Source organism: Anabrus simplex, chromosome 2 (assembly GCF_040414725.1).
Source record: "Anabrus simplex isolate iqAnaSimp1 chromosome 2, ASM4041472v1, whole genome shotgun sequence".
Lineage (NCBI taxonomy): Eukaryota > Metazoa > Arthropoda > Insecta > Orthoptera > Tettigoniidae > Anabrus > Anabrus simplex.
In genome coordinates this window covers 1,048,341,264-1,048,356,280 of record NC_090266.1, presented here as the reverse complement: position 1 = coordinate 1,048,356,280, position 15,017 = coordinate 1,048,341,264, and the positions used below count along the sequence as shown (strand labels likewise).

Sequence of the window (15,017 nt, the reverse complement as noted above, 5' to 3'; positions counted from 1 at the left end):
TTCATAAAAGGCGGCAAGACGGAAATGAGCACCATTTTGTGTAAGTCAAGTCAACACGTAGTTTATTGTAATAAAATTCTAGATATATTCTCATTATAGACTGTAAATGTTTAGGAAATAGATGTGAGATTAACAGCTTACTGAGTAATAATATGATGGTAGAATATACAGAAAGAAGGATAAAATAACACAAATGCAGATTTTTTGGTTGAAACCTTTATTAGTGGTAACGATTATAATGTTTGTTGTTGAATCCTAAACACGGCTATGACTTGAGGGTGGGAGAATGAAAAGGAAAAATACAGAGAGAGTGAGTTTGTAAAAGAACTTATCTTTATCTGATGTTTTAGGCTCTAGTAGATGTCCAATTACAGAGTCCCTTAGGGCAGTGATTCCCAAACGTTTCTCATCACAAATTCCTTTGGACTTATAGAAAAATTTATGGATCTTCAAATGAATTCCATTATAAATAAGCCTCTGTATTTACCATATATTACATATTTAACATTGACAATAAGTCTTCTACATGAATTACCATGTATATCCACGAGTTCATAAAAATACAATTATATTTATAAACTGCATGTATTTTTTTAATAATTACATGCATAAACATAAAATCTTACTTTCAAACAGGCTGGAGAAATTTAAGGAAAGCTGAATTCTCGTATCTTGTGTGGCAGAAATTTGATTTTGTTGCTGCTTATTGCAAAAATCCTACTTTGTACTGATACATTGTTGGAAATGGGAGGAGTTTTGCTGCTACCTGTTTAGAAATGTCCAAACATTCCTGAGGTAGGTTACACCAGAATTCAGTTATGGAAAGTTCCGTAAATTTCTGTTTTAAAGTAGTTTCCGATATCAGAAGCTAGCAAACACACAAATATTTTTTTGGACATGCCATCAGGTCTTTCTGAAATACTGCGAGGGTTTTCTTATCGAATTATCTTGTTCAGTGGAGGATGGAAAATATTTCAAAAAGATTCTTGCAAACCAGTTAAATGTTGGATACTGATATCAACTAGTGTCATCAAGTCAAGATTCTATATCTAAAAAAAAATAATTAAAATATAATTGATTGTTGAAAAGCATTCATTTCTTTTGAAAGACATTTTTCTAAAATTCATGTTTATGGTGTGAGAGATTTTTCGTAAGCTTTTGAAAGCATATCTGCAAGGTAAGCTAATCGCTGCAACCAGGCTTCTCAGACATTTAGAGAGATGAAATGGATGGTCAATAACAGTGAATAAATGTCTGACTGAAGTTTGAACACTTGTACTAGAACTTCATCACTATACGTCAGTACATCAGTACTCTACATGCAGCTGATTTATTTGATGGTCACAACATTTAGTGCATGTCGTGGAATCCATCTTGACACTGCTTCTGGAGAGGATGGTATACAGCTAAAAGTCATAAATGAGCTTGATGCCTATAAAATGATTTCTTTCATTGTGACCTGCATGCTCTGTTGGAGGTTTGTCCCAACATGTTTCATATAGGCTTCTTCTTCTTCTTCTTCTTCGTTTTGCCTCATGACTGAGGCGTCGTGACTATCATAATATTCAGCCCTCTAGCCGATGAACCATACTCCGCCATTCTTCCCTATCTAAAGCTTTCAATGTGGTTACTCTGAGAGAACACTGTAGGGGGCCGTTCACCATGTCAATCCATCGCGTTGGTATTCGTCCTCGTTATCTGGTTCCCTGGACTTTGCCCTCAACAATCAGCTTTTGTAGACTACCATCTCGGCGCATTATATGTCCAAAGTAGCGTACAATTCGTTGAGAGACCTTACACGATAGACGAATTTTTATCTGAAGTTGGTTCAGGATTGATGTGTTCGTGCGATGAGCTGTCCAAGGAATCCTTAACATTTTCCTCCAGCACCACATTTCAAAGCTTTCTATCCATTCACGATCACGTTTGAGGATGGTCCACGTCTCTGCGCCATACAAGAAGACTGAGAAGACTAGAGATTCAACGAGCTTCTTTTTTGTCTTAATGGTGATGTTGTTATCTTTCCAGATCTTCCGCAGACGGATCATTGCTACCTTTGCTATTTCAATTCTGCGCTTTATTTCATCCTTGGAACCACCAGAATTGGATAGTAAGGAGCCTAGGTATACATACTGATGTACAACTTCACACCCTCCAATCTGTTTGATATGTGGACTGTTGTTGTTCTTACGATCAACAATCATGACTTTGGTTTTCTGTCGATTTAGGCGTAATCCAATTTCTAGGCTTGCTTCCTCTACTCTCTTGATCAGCTCTGTCAACTCCTCTTCAGATGATGCTATATCAAGGTGGTGTCATCAGCAAATCTCAAATTGTTGATCTTGCATCCCCCAATGGAAAACCCTTTGTCCCAGCCTTCTAATGCAGTTCTCATTGCATATTCACCATAGATATTGAAAAGTAACGGTGACAGGATACATCCCTGGCGAACTCCAGCCCTTGTACGAAACTGCTGAGACTGTTTGTTTTGAATCTTCACAGTGGCTGTATTTTCCTTATACAAGGACTTGAGGAGATCAATCAAATGGAGTGGCAAACCCATGTCATCCAAAATTTTCCAAAGATGGTTCCATTTGACAGTATCAAAGGCCTTTTGGTAGTCAATAAAGCACAGATATACCGGAACATTGAATTCTCTAGCCTTTTCTATGATTTGTCTTAGGCTAGGACTGTTTTAATCCACAATGTGGGGTATCCAGATAATATCCAGAACTGTAGACTAGTAACAATTTACTCACTTCTGCAGTAGGTTATCAAACATGTGACTGATAAGATGCTTAGAAAAACTGTTCAACTCAGTTCCAACCAAACTGGTTTCATATCCTGCCCAGGGACTTTCATTAATACATACATTATAAATGGCTGCAAGAAAGACTTGAAAATTAAGAAGAAAGACTGCTATATTTCATTTATTGATATTTCTAAGGTCTTCGATAACATACCACATAAGGATATAAAGCAAATAGCACTGTTCGTATATCATCTAAACTTAGGACACTGGTCATAAATCTTCTGACTGATAATTCAACCAGCGTACAGATAAATAAGATAGCTGAAGCAGGTGCTAGCCCTGTTATGAGAGGTGCTTGTCTTTGTCCTTTACTATTCAGTTTAGCAGTCTACTACATTCTGAGAGAATTAAGTGAGAAAGAAATTTCCCAGGTATACAGATACATACTAATCCCAGATACAGAAAGTTTTACAGTATTTGCATTTGCATATGATCTGACTCTGCTATGCAAGAATAAAGCTGCCTCTAAGCACCTTGCAGATCAGGCAACAAATTCACTAGCAAGTATTGGGCTACAAACAAATGCTAGGAAGAGTAAAACTATTTGCAAATGTCTGTTGAGTCGTACTGTTCTCACTACTCTAGACGAAAACAAAATTACATGCGTTTCCTCAGATGAGACCAAAAAATATCTTGGTGTAACTTTTCAGGTTGAAATTAAATTCAATCCCTCTCTTGTCATAGACCAGCTCACAAAGAATTAAAACCAACCCCTTCTCATTCCTGATCAGCAGTTAAATCTACTCATCCCGTATATTGGCCACACTGGTATACATGTCCCAGAGTGCATCTCTTAAAAACCTGACAGCATAATTTCTCAGGCACTATAAAGGGCTCTGTTAAAGAAGTTACTGGATTACTGACAGATGTCATGATCTGTGCACTACATAACCTAAGAAGACTTGGGATATTTTAAAGCAAAATGGATAGCCTTCATTCAGCATATAAATATATGCATAAGGCTGATAACTGTAGACTGTATGGAACCAATGCATAGAAACGACCAGAGCGCTTCAAACTAAAATTGATCACTGAATCCAGCACTTGCCGCTTACCAAGTAGCAAATTGAATATCTCAGAGAACCTAATGCTTGAATATATCTGAAAATTCCCCCGTAAAGTAATGTTCTTTTCTCATTGGGAGACAGGCAACTCCTAGGTAAGCAATACGAAGGAAGTATCATGTAGGCAGTGGATGGAAGGAATTGAAATGAATCGCAATGTCTTCCCTGTTCAAACTCTTCCTGGAAGGAGTCTTAATACATCGCATTGCAGAAGATAAGATGAGTTCAAAACCCTTCCTTGCATTTTAGGTTCCTATCTCAAGGAAATCAACCACCACAATGTAGTACATTCCATGATTGCTGGAAGCCTTTGTAGACAACATCACCTCGAAGTCTATGAAGACATTGGATACCTCTCTGAAGACAGTTCAACACGTCAAGCTCACACCATAGTGATGGACCGGGCTAAAGGAGCAGCTACGGTGATCAACCCGACTGTGAGTTGAACACTAGCCAAAAAACGTCTGTGTTGAGGAAAAGGCCTCCTATGAACCATGTTGCGAGGACCCTTTTATTTTTATTTTTTTTACATTGCACCAACACAGATAGGTCTTATGGCGACGATGGGACAGGAAAGGGCTAGGAGTGAGAAGGAAGTGGCCATGGCCTTAATTAAGGTACAGCCCCATCATTTGCCTGGTGTGAAAATGGGAAGCTACGGAAAACCGTCTTCAGGGCTGCCGATCCCAGGCAAATGCTGGGGTTGTACCTTAATTGAGGCTACGGCCATGGCCACTTCCTTCCCACCCCTAGCCCTTTCCTCTCCCATCGTCGCCATAAGACCTATCTGTGTTCGTGCGACGTAAAGCAACTTATAATATAAATGGTCCATTATTGGACATTATAAATTTTCCAGCTAATTCCTGGTTGACAGCCTTTTGCTCCAGTGTGCTAAGTTGGGCTCATCAGTTGGGCACACCCACCAAGATGCATGGCTAGTGCATACCGTGGAGGCCACTGCATAGGCTACTTGGAGCCACCGGCAGTGCCAATGCACTATGACAGACTTAGTCTCATTCGGGGCAAATATTTCAGGTTCCCTGTATCAAGTAAAGCAACTTGTTAAAAAAAACTGATAACACAATTAAAAGTTGGGAAGTGGTGATTGGTGCCGGAGGGACTATACGTAAAGAAACTGGACTTCTTGAGGAAGATTAAAACACTTGAACCCACCTAGTACCGGGTGAGTTGGCCATGGGGTTAGGGGTGCGCAGCTGTGAGCTTGCATCCGGGAGATAGTGGGTTCGAATCCCACTGTCGGCAGCCCTGAAGATGGTTTTCCGTGGTTTCCCATTTTCACACCAGGCAAATGCTGGGGCTGTACCTAAATTAAGGCCACGGCTGCATCCTTCAAACTCCTAGTCCTTTCCTATCCCATCGTCACCCAAGACCTATCTGTGTCAGTGCGACGTAAAGCAACTAGCAAAAAAAAATACATGACATAATTACGGTTTCTGCAATGCCTTTCCCTGTATACGTGGCATCAGCCAATGAGTGTTGTCCTGATCTACATTCATGTAAAACACCTATGCATGCAGTATCAGACAGTGAGCATACAATCAATGCACACCTCTTTGTTTACATCAGGTATCCTGACCCTTGAAGTTTATGCTGAAAACAATTTACACTCTTGTACTTACGTTCTGGGTGGTTTGTTTCCAGTAATATCTGTATAGTTTTGCTGGAAGTATAGACCTGAATATGATTTGTCATTTTTTCTTTTCTTTTGTTGTTGTTCATCCATCTTTAACCTAGTAGCATTGGGATGTCTTATATGACACAGTGATCGTCTGGTTTCTGAATTTGTAGAATTGTCACCTTTTATTTTTATTACTAGCCCGCGTTCTATTAAGACAGCAATATACAGTAAAACCTTGATTATCCGTACCTCGATTAACCATTCTGCAGATTATTATCCGTCACCAAAAATAATTAAGACAGCAATACACAGTAAAACCTTGATTATCCGTCCCTCGATTAACCGTTCTGCAGATTATTATCCGTCACCAAAAATAAATCTTGATTTTTTCAAAGTAATGTACAGTCACTCCAAAACTGAATGAGTGTACTCTTGATATCAATAATAATAATAATAATAATAATAATAATAATAATAATAATAATAATAATAATAATAATAATAATAATGTTATTGGTTTTACGTCCCACTAACCACTTTGATGGTTTTCGGAGACGCCGAGGTGCCAAAATGTTGTCTTGGAGGAGTTCTTTCACGTGCCAGTAAATCTACCGATACAAGGCTGATGTATTTGAGCACCTTCAGATACCACCAGACTGAGCTAGGATCGAACCTGCCAAGTTAGGGTCACAAGGCCATCGCCTGAACTGCCTGAGCCACTCAGTCCGGCTCTTGACATCAAGGTATCTTGATACAGTATTCTGTTTTGGAGCAACTGTACATTGACTCTCCGACTCCTGAATCCACGATCATAACGTACAGTTATTACTGTACGTACACGTGCATAGACCGGCAATTGGCATTGGAGACATGACTTCATACATTTATTTACTACGTAATTTTATGTAGTGTAAAATTATTTAACATTTAACTGTTACGAAAGAAGAGGGATGCTATTCAAATTCAACAGTCACAAACTTTATTATCCATTCCATTGTTGACGAATAATGTACTGTAATGTGCCCTCTCCCAGCCCACGGAGCGTAGAGTACGTATACTGGTCATTTCTACTTCAGAATGATACCTACAACTTATCTGGTAGCGTGTAACATCTCCGAGTACCGTACGTAGAACTTTCATATCATTCTCTGTCAAGGTTAAATATTTTCACCACAGCCTACTGCATCGTAAATATTTCACAATGCACAGGAATCTGAAACCTGCCTTGCGGTCCGTCATAGTCAACCTTTGCTAATTAGAAAGCTCAGAATGGACATAAAGAAGAAAATAAGTTGTAGGAGAGTGCAAAAAAAAGTAACGGATTTTTTTAAAGCAGCTAAAATGACACCAGGTAAATTAATTATTTATGGTCTGCTGGTAATTTAGGTGAATATTTTGTACCGGTAACGGCGGTACAAACTAAGTCCCCGTAATGGAAATTTAAAAACTTACGCGGTACGCTCCAGACCGGCAGCAAAAGACTGACTGAACAGCGAGCAACAGCTGTGTGCGTGTGACGTAGAACGAGTGACGTCACAGCCTGCCTCACCGCAACACACAGAGCCTAGACTAGTGTGGAATGTTCCTCGAGTTTCTATGGATAATAACTTTCCCCACAATAATAATTAGATAAAATTAATCACATCATCGTGTAGCCCAATCTTTCATCTACGTTCCTGCAAAATTTCATGTAAATCCGACATGAGACGACAAAGTTATGGAATGAGATGTGAAGGCACGGATCAGATATAAATACAGTACTGCTTCGCTTAGCAGATCAGTGTGTGGCCAGTGTGTGTATGTGCACACATGGCAGTGGAATTCGTGCAGTCGGTTCGCGAGGACCGCGATATAGCGTGAAGCGGCCGTCATACTTCGAGTCCGTGGACTTTAACACAATCACGACGAGTATGAACTTGTACGAGTTTCTTTCAACTGTGAGTGATAAACTTCTGCTCCAACGGGGCGTGATATAAATTGTGCTTCATCTGAACATCATCAAGTGACTGTTTATTCTACACGAGTGTCTAAGACTTGTGAATATTTTTCAAGTACTCGTAATTTAAAGTTTAATGTTGTGGACAGGATTTGGAACAGTTTGGTCCTTACAAAGTACTGAATACTTCAAGTTAACGAGACTGTGCTTTAATTCAGAATTACTCAAATTGCAAGCACGACTACGTCACTAATTTACCATTTCATGAACTGTGTAAATATTTGTAGGTAATGAACTGTAGGCTGTGTATGTGAACTGTGCATTTCAATTCTATTAAGAACTGTACATTTCAATTCTACGAACATTCAGCTGTGCGTTTCGATTCTATGAACAGTCGAACCGAGGACTGTTAATACATGATTAATTTCGTTTTATTTTTATTTCATGTCATTACCAATGCGTGAACAAGTCTGAATTCACGAGTGAAACATCCTTATTTTTTCCAGTGCAATTGATTACATTGAATGGTGCTTCAAACTAAGAACTAAGTCGTGTGGCATAACTTCACATTATGCCAAGTGCCACAAACTTTAAGTGACTATTTTGAAATTCGGCGATAAGTTTCGAGTAGATTTTCATTTTATGAGTGTTAAACTTATATGCTCATTCGAAAGCAGTTTTTGCATCAACTCGCCCCAAGGCTTAACGGTGTTCATTCACGTTCATCATTTACAACGCCCTTCATCAGCACCGTATGGATCTTCTAGACGTCGAATGGATCTTCTAGAACTTCCATCAAGGGAGGAATGGTGGTCCACTGGTATGGAAAAGAGAGGAACTGTCGGAATCCAAGGACATCGCCAACCCTAGGGCGAGAAACACTTTCTACTGTGTCTTCTGTACAAAGGTGACATGATTTTGAACTCATTAATAAACTCATGAAAAAAAATTTTTGAAAGATTTTCTCTAAAATAAACCCTCTCCCTCTGTATGCACTTCAACAGATTGGTACACGCCCTGCGTTTCTCCTGCTCACCGAAGTACCACATTTACTGTTACAATTTAGTATGTATTTTTGTAGCTTTGACTACATTTTGGTTTTAAAGAGGATTTAATGCACTGCATTTTAAGGTTATACGGTATGTATTTTATATACTTTAAAGTCCATTAAAATTAGTAGTATGGATTATCCATTTTTTTAATTAACCATTCACCCCTTCCTGGGCATTAGAATGGATAATCGAGGTTTTACTGTACATGAAAATTAAAATTAGTTATGTTCAGAACCAAAGACACATTGTTATTAACACACAGTTACACATGAACACCTGTTATAAGAATGCTCATACTAAATGAATATTAAAAACTGAATTAAATTAGCTGAGTTGGACCTATGACCTAGATGGTAGACCCCTTTAAGCAACAATCATCATCATCCCTCATCAAATTAGCGGAAGAAGAACACATGTACAACATTGGAGCAATTTAAATTTTATTAAAACACGTTGCAAACCTATTGTTGACTAGAAATTCTTATCAACCAAATTTAAGTCTCTGAACATACATACAAATACATCATTACCAGTAGTCTCAAGGAAAGAGAAAAGAAAAAGACAACATCCACACACACACCAAGCAGATGTTAAAAAACTTTGCACAACTACATTAATTAGTCAGTTACTATCTTTATCCCTCAACAGACAAGAATTTTCAATGGAGTTGACTACCTTGACTAAAATAAAGGGAGTCATGCTTTTTTAAAACAGTTTCAAGGCCATCTCATGCAAGGTCATCTCATGATCGTCTACGCCTGCTGATAAATGAACTTTCTCCAGTGTAGTCACATACAGTATTGTACAGTTGCATTGTAGAAAACTATAATATTATTTATTTTAAAAATATGTGACCAAGATGCGGATCTCCTGATAACTGTTGACGTATCCGTGGGGATCCATGGTGCACACTTTGGGAGGGTATGTTAAAAGTCTCAGAAGGTATCCTCTAAAGCCATGGCTAAGATTCAGAGACTTTTTAGTAGTTAGTTTATGGCACGTCTGATAGAACACTCTGGAGAGTAATTGTCTAATCACCGAGCTCGATAGCTGCAGTCGCTTAAGTGCGGGCAGTATCCAGTAATCGGGAGATAGTGGGTTCGAGCCCCACTGTCGGCAGCCCTGAAGATGGTTTTCCGTGGTTTCCCATTTTCACACCAGGCAAATGCTGGGGCTGTACCTTAATTAAGGCCACGGCCGCTTCCTTCTCACTCCTAGGCCTTTCCTATCCCATCGTCGCCATAAGACCTGTCTGTGTCGGTGTGACGTAAAGCAAATAGCAAAAAAAAAAAATTGTCTAATCAGACATCTTCAAAGACAACCAATTCATCATCAAAGAGGTGGATGTAATACTCTTGTGCGCTGACTGTTCTCGCAATGGATTTGTGTTTTGATCTTGAGGGTGGACATGTTTTTGACTCTTATGTCTTAGATAAGGACCACTTTAGGAGAAGCTGTCCTCTAAAGCCAATGTGTTCATTGTCCTAATAAAATGTGGTATTAAAAGATTATAATAGCTCTCCATTACTGTGGAAGATCTAATCTATTTTGTTGAATTTTTTGTTTTTTCAATGAATATGTATCAGTTGTTACTGTGTAGGCAGAATTAATAATCTCTTTAGTCAGTACTTTTGAAAAGCAAATGTATTATGTTAGTTATAGGAACAAGAACTATTTGTTTGCAATAATGTGCTATCACATCAGGACCTAGGAAATCTTTGAAATGACTGAAAAATATAACAGTAATTGTTGTAACTGTACATTTATGTTCCATGGAATTTTGCTGTGAGAAACAAAAACATTCTTCTAGGAAACTACAGTATTATCTGTGAAGCCAGTCTGTAGCATTGTATTAACTTCAGTTGTTATAAATGTAAAATTCTGCAAGTAACCTGTTGCATCAAAAATAACAGTAATATAAATCTCTCTCTGTCTCTCTCACAGGAAAGTAAAATACAAACATAGTAAAACATAGTAACAATGAACCTGTAGATTTTAATACATTGGCACAGGGACATTGAAAGTTTTACCATAATAATTAATTAGTGTAAAGGCACCATAATAATTTTCTAAGTAATTTCCCAACCAAATATCCAGTTCATAAAATTTTAAAGTTGATCAGTCTGTTGGTTGTTGGAAGTTATAATGATCAAGAATATATTATGTACTTTTAATAATTAGCTCTTCGTTTGGTTGAGAGTGTATTCATTTTTTGATTGCTCTGAAAAGTACAGCTTACAAAGAAACTCAAATCATTAGTCTATTAATCAACATATAGGAACTTGTACATGTTCTTGATTTTAAGTATTGGTGCAAAATTGATTGAATAAAATAATAAATCCCAGGAGATGAGGAAGTAATTTTGAAATGGACCTGGTCCTCTCTCCATTTTCAACATGAGATCCCTGATTTATGGTCATGACTGATCATTATTCAACGACAGTTAGGCTGTTAATAAATATCGTACTTGAATTGCCAGTATTAGTTACAGCTCTGTTATAGAGAGTATTTATTGGTGTAAACCTTTTACAATAAAAAAGACAAGCATCTTGTTTGATCCTAAGTTGAAAGCTTTTATTTATTATGCAAGTATAGTGTTTTGTTGTGTTTCTATTAGTTTTTTTGGGATGCCATGTTTTATTTTTTGGAGGACTAGTTCCTAAGTTTGTCCATGATGCAACATGCTTTATTGTGAAGTAAGGATCTGATTAGCATATCCTGCTACACTTGGCACCCCTTTCATTCTCCTCTAACAGTGAATCATACTGCAATATGTTCGATGATGTAAAGTTAAAAGTTATGGCTACAGTCATAGAATTCTGATTCTTTCTCAGAGAATTAAACATATAAACCTCTGAAACATTATTCAAAGAATTATGAATAATTTCCTTCAGTTCAAACCTGCATTCTCTGTTAGTACTGGTAACTTCACCAAATAGGTACTTAGATGTCAAACATATCTTGTCAGTACCAGTATGTGTTGGCAGAATATAATTCTTGAACAGTGGCACTGATACTTCCTGTAAGTTAATTTGTGATCAATTTTGGGTTGCATTTGTTTGTGATCAGTTTCCTTATGTTGCTTACTTGGCTAAGTGATTTCATCATGGACATCTCATCGAGGCGACTGAAGTTAAAATCCCAGCCGATGCATGTGGGATTTTGTATAAGAAAAATCACGTCCATCTGATGATTCAATCTCCCCAAATACTGAAAGTCCTGTGGCTATGACCATTATATCAACAGTCATTTGTAATTACAACTTTCCATTCCTTTTCTTATGTTACTACCAACTGTATTTTTATATCCATTCTTCTACTTATTTTTTTCCAAACATTTGCAATTTGGTGTAGTGTGTGATACTCTACAGTAGCACTTAAAATTATTCTGTGACCAGGCAAGTTGGCCATGCAGTTAGGGGCACGGAGCTGTCAGCTTGCATCCGGGGGATAGTGGGTTCGAACCCCACTATCGGCAGCCCTGAAGATGGTTTTCCATGGTTTCCCATTTTCACACCAGGCAGATGCTGAGGCTATACCATAATTAAAGTGACGGCTGCTTCCTTCCCATCGTTGCCATAAGACCTAACTGTGTCGGTGCGACGTAAATCAGCTTAAAAGCATTTTGTAGCCTGTCATCGGTATGTAGATGAAGGACAACAGGGCAGAGCCCTCAGCTAAGTCATATAGTGTATACTGTCATGTTACCATGGTCACATGCCTGAGATACAGGTACTGGTATCCATAGAAACACATTTTACATTGGCTTATAAGTATTTTGTAACATATTCTGAGTAATATGTTATATTTTATTTTTCAAGGTGGTGGTGAACATGCCAAAACGGAAGGAATATTCTGTAAATCTAAGACAGGCTGCTGTAAATGTCTTAAAAGAGGGAAATCCCAATCTAGTGTTCCTAGGGAGTTTGGGATATGCCAACTGCTGGTAAACATATGGAATCGACGTTAACAAGAAAGAAATGTACACAGCAAACCCAGGTTGGGTCAGCCTTGGAAAACAACCATACGACTGGGTAGAATAATTCGTAAGCAATCAGTTACTGATCCCAAGAAATCTACAAGGGAATTCAGGCATTGTCAGGGATTGTTTACAAGAGCACCATGGATAGGATCTTCATGTAAAATGTTGTTTAGCAGCTGCTGATATAAAAGGTAGATGACCTTCAAGAAAACCAAATACTGAGCTCGAAAGCTGCAGTCGCTTAAGTGTGGCCAGTATTCAGAATTCGGAAGATAGTGGGTTCGAACCTCACTGTTGGCAGCCTTGAAGATGGTTTACCGTGGTTTCCCATTTTCACACCTGGCAAATGCTGGGGCTGTACCTTAATTAAGGCCACGGCTGCTTCCTTCCCACTCCTAACCCTTTCCTGTCCTATCGCCGCCATAAGACCTATCTGTGTCGGTGCGACGTAAAGCAAATTGTAAAAAAAAAAAAAAAAAAAAAAAACGAAAACATAGAAAGACCAGGAAAAGCAAATATTGGTCGAAGGTCTTGTGGAGTGACGAAAGTAACCTCAACCTTGCCTCGTCTGGCGGTATCAGGTATATTCGTTGACTGACAAACCAGAAATACAATATACGGTACCAATTACCAACCTTTAAACATGGAACATGGTGTGGAGGTTAATTTTCTAGGCATGGAATTGGTTCTGTCATATAAATAGAGGGGATATTGGATTGTTTTATGTATCGTGACATTCTAGAATGATACAGATGTTGATTCCCATAGGGAACCTAAAATATTTGTCCTGAATGAGTAAATTTATAATACCAATATAGTTGGTAGGTGTGCTATTTACCATCTGATGAGCCCAACTTAGCACACTGGGGTGAAACGCTGGCAGCCAGGAATGAGTTAGCTGGAAAATGTATAATTTTCAATAACAACAATACTAAATCTATGACAAATATGCATATGTTTACGATTGTAACTGATGTTTTGTAATTTAAACTGTTTTCTTAAAAGAATTTCGAACAACTGTTGCCCACAAAATACTTTTGAGCATTAATCTATGTTTGACCATGGGATTGAAAACTTCCATAGGTAAGTAGAATTTCTTACATGGAAGAATACAATGTCATATCCGAATGTGACTCCTATGCAGGGTGTAGAATAAACCATATCAGAATATTCACAACATTTATTGCTAGGTAGGAGAGTTAGGGATTGGAATAATTTACTGAGGGAAATGTTCAATAAATTTCCAAATTCTTTGAAATCATTTAAGAAAAGTCTAGGAAAACAACAGAAAGGAAATCTGCCACCTGGGCGACTGCCCTAAATGCAGATCAATGTTGATTGATTGTTGATTGATTAAATAGAGATTGGAGCATTGAGCCTCCATGTATTGAGGTGTAGGTAACGAAAAAGAAAGGAAACTGCGCATGCATTGATTCGCTCATTGACTGAATGTTTTAAGGTTATTGTTGGTTAAGTGCAACAGATATGGTAGTTCACAGTGTTATCAAAATACAAACATTTTTCACAGGGAGAACAACCCCTTCACAGTCACTCCTGGAATTATTTTCTGTAACAGCACTTCCCAACTAATACTCTGAAGGTGTTTGGAAGAGCTCTGGATATTCATTAGAATATTCATACTTTAAGAAATCAGTTGAGCCAGTCCTGGGGTCTAGGTGTAGTGAGCTTGTCTCTTACATGGAGGCCCTGGCTTCATTTTATAGCCATGTAAGGGATTATATGGATCTGAGGGCAGGTTTGAGGTCCACTCAGCCTGTGTGGGAACAATTCAAGAGCTATCTGATGGTGAGATAGTGGCCCTAGTCTATAAAGCCAAGATTAGTCTTATCGGCTGAGATGATTCTTCGCATTGACCACGCACCACCTTATAGTCTATATGCCTTTGTGCTGAGCGGTGGTTGTTTGGTCCATGCGCTCGATATACGTCTTGGTTTGAATTCATACCACTCAGAGTTCCAAATTTTCTCATTGAATGCGAGTTAACATACATAGCTATGTAACTTGATTCAAAATATTGGAACCGAGCGACTTAGCCGTGTGTGGCTAGGGGTGTGCAGCTGTGAGCTTGCATCCGGGAGATAGTGGGTTCGAACCCCATGGTCAGCAGCCCTGAAGATGGTTTTCCATGGTTTCCTATTTTCACACCAGGCAAATGCTGGGGCTGTACCCTAATTAAGGCCACGGCCGCTTCCTACCCACTCGTAGGCCTTTCCTATCCCATTGTCGCCATGAGACCTATCTGCGTTGGTGCGACATAAAGCAGATTGTAAAAAAAAAAAATTGGAAATTTTCTTAAATATTCATCAGGGCTATAATAATTTCGAGGGGTTATTCCAGCCAGATGCAGCTCTTGTAAGGCAGACCCTCTGATGAGGGTAGGCAGTGTTTGCTGTGTATGGAAAACTGTGTGTTATTGTGGTGGACAGTAGTGTTGTATGTCGTGTGAGTTGCAGGAATTTTGGGTACGCCACAAACACCCAATCTTCGAGCCAATGCAATTAACCTTTTTCAG

At 38.5% G+C, this 15,017-nt stretch overlaps 1 protein-coding gene across 1 annotated transcript in view; it reads left to right on the top strand.

Moving 5' to 3' along the window:
- disp (dispatched) overlaps positions 1-15,017 on the top strand; it is a 185,510-nt gene that overhangs the window by 65,987 nt on the left and 104,506 nt on the right. The window contains exon 7 of the mRNA XM_067140121.2: positions 4,126-4,313. Within this exon, the coding sequence (XP_066996222.2) occupies positions 4,126-4,313 (188 nt within the window). The remainder of the gene's footprint in view (positions 1-4,125; positions 4,314-15,017) is intronic.